Source organism: Sinocyclocheilus anshuiensis, unplaced genomic scaffold (genome assembly GCF_001515605.1).
Source record: "Sinocyclocheilus anshuiensis isolate Anshui unplaced genomic scaffold, SAMN03320099.WGS_v1.1 scaffold792, whole genome shotgun sequence".
In the NCBI taxonomy this organism is placed as follows: domain Eukaryota; kingdom Metazoa; phylum Chordata; class Actinopteri; order Cypriniformes; family Cyprinidae; genus Sinocyclocheilus; species Sinocyclocheilus anshuiensis.
In genome coordinates, this window is record NW_015558618.1 from 477,047 (window position 1) to 480,827 (window position 3,781).

The 3,781-nt window shown below is 36.9% G+C and overlaps 1 protein-coding gene across 1 annotated transcript in view; it reads left to right on the forward strand.

Annotated features, from left to right (window-relative positions):
- The window catches only part of LOC107680440 (arf-GAP with coiled-coil, ANK repeat and PH domain-containing protein 3-like), a 93,947-nt gene that overhangs the window by 75,024 nt on the left and 15,142 nt on the right, over nucleotides 1-3,781 (forward strand). The window contains exons 11-15 of the mRNA XM_016476326.1: nucleotides 2,142-2,254; nucleotides 2,336-2,387; nucleotides 2,494-2,594; nucleotides 2,671-2,782; nucleotides 3,566-3,774. Coding sequence (XP_016331812.1) covers nucleotides 2,142-2,254; nucleotides 2,336-2,387; nucleotides 2,494-2,594; nucleotides 2,671-2,782; nucleotides 3,566-3,774 — 587 coding nt within the window. The remainder of the gene's footprint in view (nucleotides 1-2,141; nucleotides 2,255-2,335; nucleotides 2,388-2,493; nucleotides 2,595-2,670; nucleotides 2,783-3,565; nucleotides 3,775-3,781) is intronic.

Genomic DNA, 3,781 nt, shown 5'->3' on the forward strand with positions numbered 1-3,781 from the left:
AATATTGAAAATGTTATATATATATATATATATATATATAATTTCCAATATAATTTTTTTTATCTAGTATATTTAAAATATATTTTTCATATAATTTTACATTGTATTTGTAATATTTTGTATTGCATTTCTTTAGTAATTGAGGTTCATTCAGTTAGTTGAGGTGTAGTGACGTCATTATGGAATCAGTAAGGGCATTTTATCTTAATCCGATTAGATTATCTATAATTATTGATTATCTTAATAATGCAGGAGTGATAGAGTGGCTGAAATCCGTAACAAGTGTGATATCTCATGCGATCTACTTGTTAAGAGAGTGTGAGAGCTGGAAGAAAGAGGCTCCCTGGCGGGGGTTTGAGGGGGCAATAACGCTTGCTTGATTAAACAGCAATGGTCTTGCATACTGTCAGACAGATGGACGGGGCAGTTTAAAACGCGTCTCTCGCGACTGGGGAGCGAATGACGCGGTGGTTTCTGTAGGTGGCGGTGAAATAATGTTTGCGCCCGGCTCTCTGACTGAGGTCAGGGGGCAAAGCGAGGAGCAGAGCACATAAATCGACAGCTGTATGCTAATCATGTGAATACTGAGCGGTAGAAGCGTGATGCTCGAGCCCGCTGGTGGCATTCGCCTTTCGCTCGCGCTCGAGTGAGGAAGTGCGCACGAGATCAATGAAGCGCGTGCCTTTGACTTTGATGTGAGATGACTTCACTGTTTGCTTGTTTCTCTGTTATTACTGATGCTTCTGGATAAACATTGTTTTAAAGATGAAGATATTCGGGAGGTTGAAGTGTACTTTGGTGAGTTTGAATACTTTTTTGTGTGTGTTTTAAGTTAACGCAAACTATCTCCAGATGTTATTTGTTACATGTACTGCATATAATTTAACATGTATTTCTTCAGTGACCTTTAGTGAGTGTTTATTTAGTATTTTACTTATTGATATTATTGCTAGTACAATATTTATTTCGTGTAGAGGTCTTCAGACTTTTTCAGGCCAAGAATCCCTTAGTGGATAGAGAGATGGAGTAGGGACTCCTGTTAAATATAGCCAAGCCTACTATAATCATTGCATTTTAAATGTGACCTGTAAAACACTTTTATAGTACCATATTAAATATGTACTAAATACAATAAATAGCTACACACATTTTGTGTATTTGCATACTTTATGATGCTTACATTGCAAAGACATTTAAATCATCATTATTGATGTATTCTGAGTCATATGCATTACATTTTTTTTTTTTTTACTGAATACATTTACTTTTTATTTGCTTTTTTAAATAAAATATTTATCTGTAAAAGTATATGCATATTGTATTGGTAAAACAACATACATTTAATTTGATATAAATAAAATTAATTAAAAATAATCAATTGTAAATTAAGTTGAAAATGTCTTTTAAAAGGTATAATTGTTACCGTATATGATAAGGTATTTTATTTAAAGGGATAGTTCACCTTCAGTTGCTGGTCCCAATTGACCTCCATAGTATGTATAAAAAACACACACACACACACACAATGGAAGTCAATGGGGACCAGCAACTGAAGGTGAACTATCCCCTTAAGGTTTTTATTGTAGCATTTTTTATACTTTTTTTTTTTCCTGTTAATACAATAAATACTAATATAATTTTTGTTGAGCTTGCTCAGAATTTTGGAACTGAGTGGCCTCTTTTCATTTTTTTCTTTCATATAATTTTGATGATGAATGATCTTGAAATATGATTCAGTGAGTTGTATTTGTTGTTTCTGCGTGTGTTTGTGGCCAGAGCACAAAACTCGAAACAGCCGTTGGAATATCAGTGTCATTGATGTTGGAGGAGAATGAATCATTCCGCTTTTAGATCTCGGCACAGTTGGGATATAGATGGAGCAATACTTGTGACGGGAGACGTTTTAAGAGGCTGCCGGTCATTATTGATTGAAATGAGAGGGATTGGTTTGGCTGCTGTGGTCATGAGGATTATGTTTTGACTGATAGGGATTAAGTTTAGTCTTTTGTCTGTCTCGCAGAAGACTTAACAGAACAATAAGCATCCTCAGTACTGACTGATAAGCGCGAGAGACAAGAGTCCTGTTATTGTGTGTGCTAGTGACCTGCGTGAATAGAGCTTCTCTGTTTTTTGCATGACAGGATTTTGCATACGATGACTCCAAAGTGGAATTCAATGTTGATGCTCCTAATGGTGTCGTGATGGAGGGATACCTGTTCAAGAGGGCGAGCAATGCTTTCAAGACATGGAACAGGTACGAACAGGCTCGACTGTCCGTGTGTCTTTCCTTTTGTGGAGAAAATCTGATATCGAGTTTGTTTTCTTCTCCTACCAGGCGATGGTTTTCAATACAGAACAGTCAGTTAGTGTATCAGAAGCGACTAAAAGTAGGTGGTTCAACTTTGCTGATTCAGATATTAACTTGTTTTTACTCCTTTCAAGCCCTACAAATGATTATTGTGACCTGACGTTGTAATCTGCTGTGTGTTGTAGGATGCTTTGACTGTGGTTGTGGAGGACCTGCGGCTTTGCTCTGTGAAACCATGTGAGGACATCGAGAGAAGGTTCTGTTTTGAAGTGGTGTCACCTACAAAGTGAGTACTGTGTCACATGTGCTGTGTGTTTGTGTTGGGTATGTACAGTATCTAATATCAGATCAACCCCTATCAGGAGCTGTATGCTACAGGCTGAATCTGAGAAGCTCCGTCAAGCTTGGATTCAAGCAGTTCAGGCAAGCATTGCGTCTGCCTACAGGGAGATTTCTGATAACTATTATATTGAGGTCAGTCCAACTACTCTGTCACATTAATACATGGAATTAGACATCAATATGTAATGTGAAGTTGACATTTTACTAGCTAAACTAACTTTTATTTTAAGAGGCTTATTGGCCTTGACGCACATTCATGAGGATCTCAGGGGGTCCTTTCTATGATATCGTTTCCTGTTTTTTTTCCCTCTGTCGGTTGCACCACATGACAGGACTTTTTTTTATATATATATAAGCTGTGAAGCACTTTATACCCCTCTAAAATACATATCTTAATTGTTCTCCAGAAAGTTTTTTGAAAGCTTTTTTTTTTTTTTACATAAATGTAATAAATTAATAGTTCATAAATATCTTTACTTTTGGGGGGATTCACACCACATGACATTTTACAATCTGAACTAACCCTGCAATAATAAAAAAAACTAATTATTTTAAGAGGCTTACTGGTTTTTACACACAGTCATGATATCATTTCCTGATTTCTGAGTTATTTTTACTGTATGTTGGTCGCACCACATGACAGGACAGTGTTTATATTTATTTATTTTTAATACTAGTAACTTTTTTGTATATATAAAAAAAATATATGAATAGTAATTCACACACTTGAAAAAATTGTCGTCATATAAGAGGTGCATTCATGTCTTTTTATGTATGAATGGCATTTTTAATGTGTTTTTAAATAAACTAATACATTTGGGCACAAAAATGAGTGTCATTCCATTGACCCGATTACATAGATTGCTTTTGACACCGTTTGAATAAAGTTAAGAGCATAAACTCTTGATTCTACAGCGTTTGGACAGGACAGCGTCTCCCTCCACGAGCAGTATCGACTCTGCCAGCGAGCCGCGGGAGCGTATTGTTAAGGGAGAGAGTATCCTACAGCGGGTCCAGTCTCTGCCAGGAAACGAGATCTGCTGCGACTGTGGCCAGGCCGACCCTCGCTGGGCCAGCATCAACCTCGGCAATCTGCTCTGCATCGAATGCTCTAGCATTCACAGGTGAGAG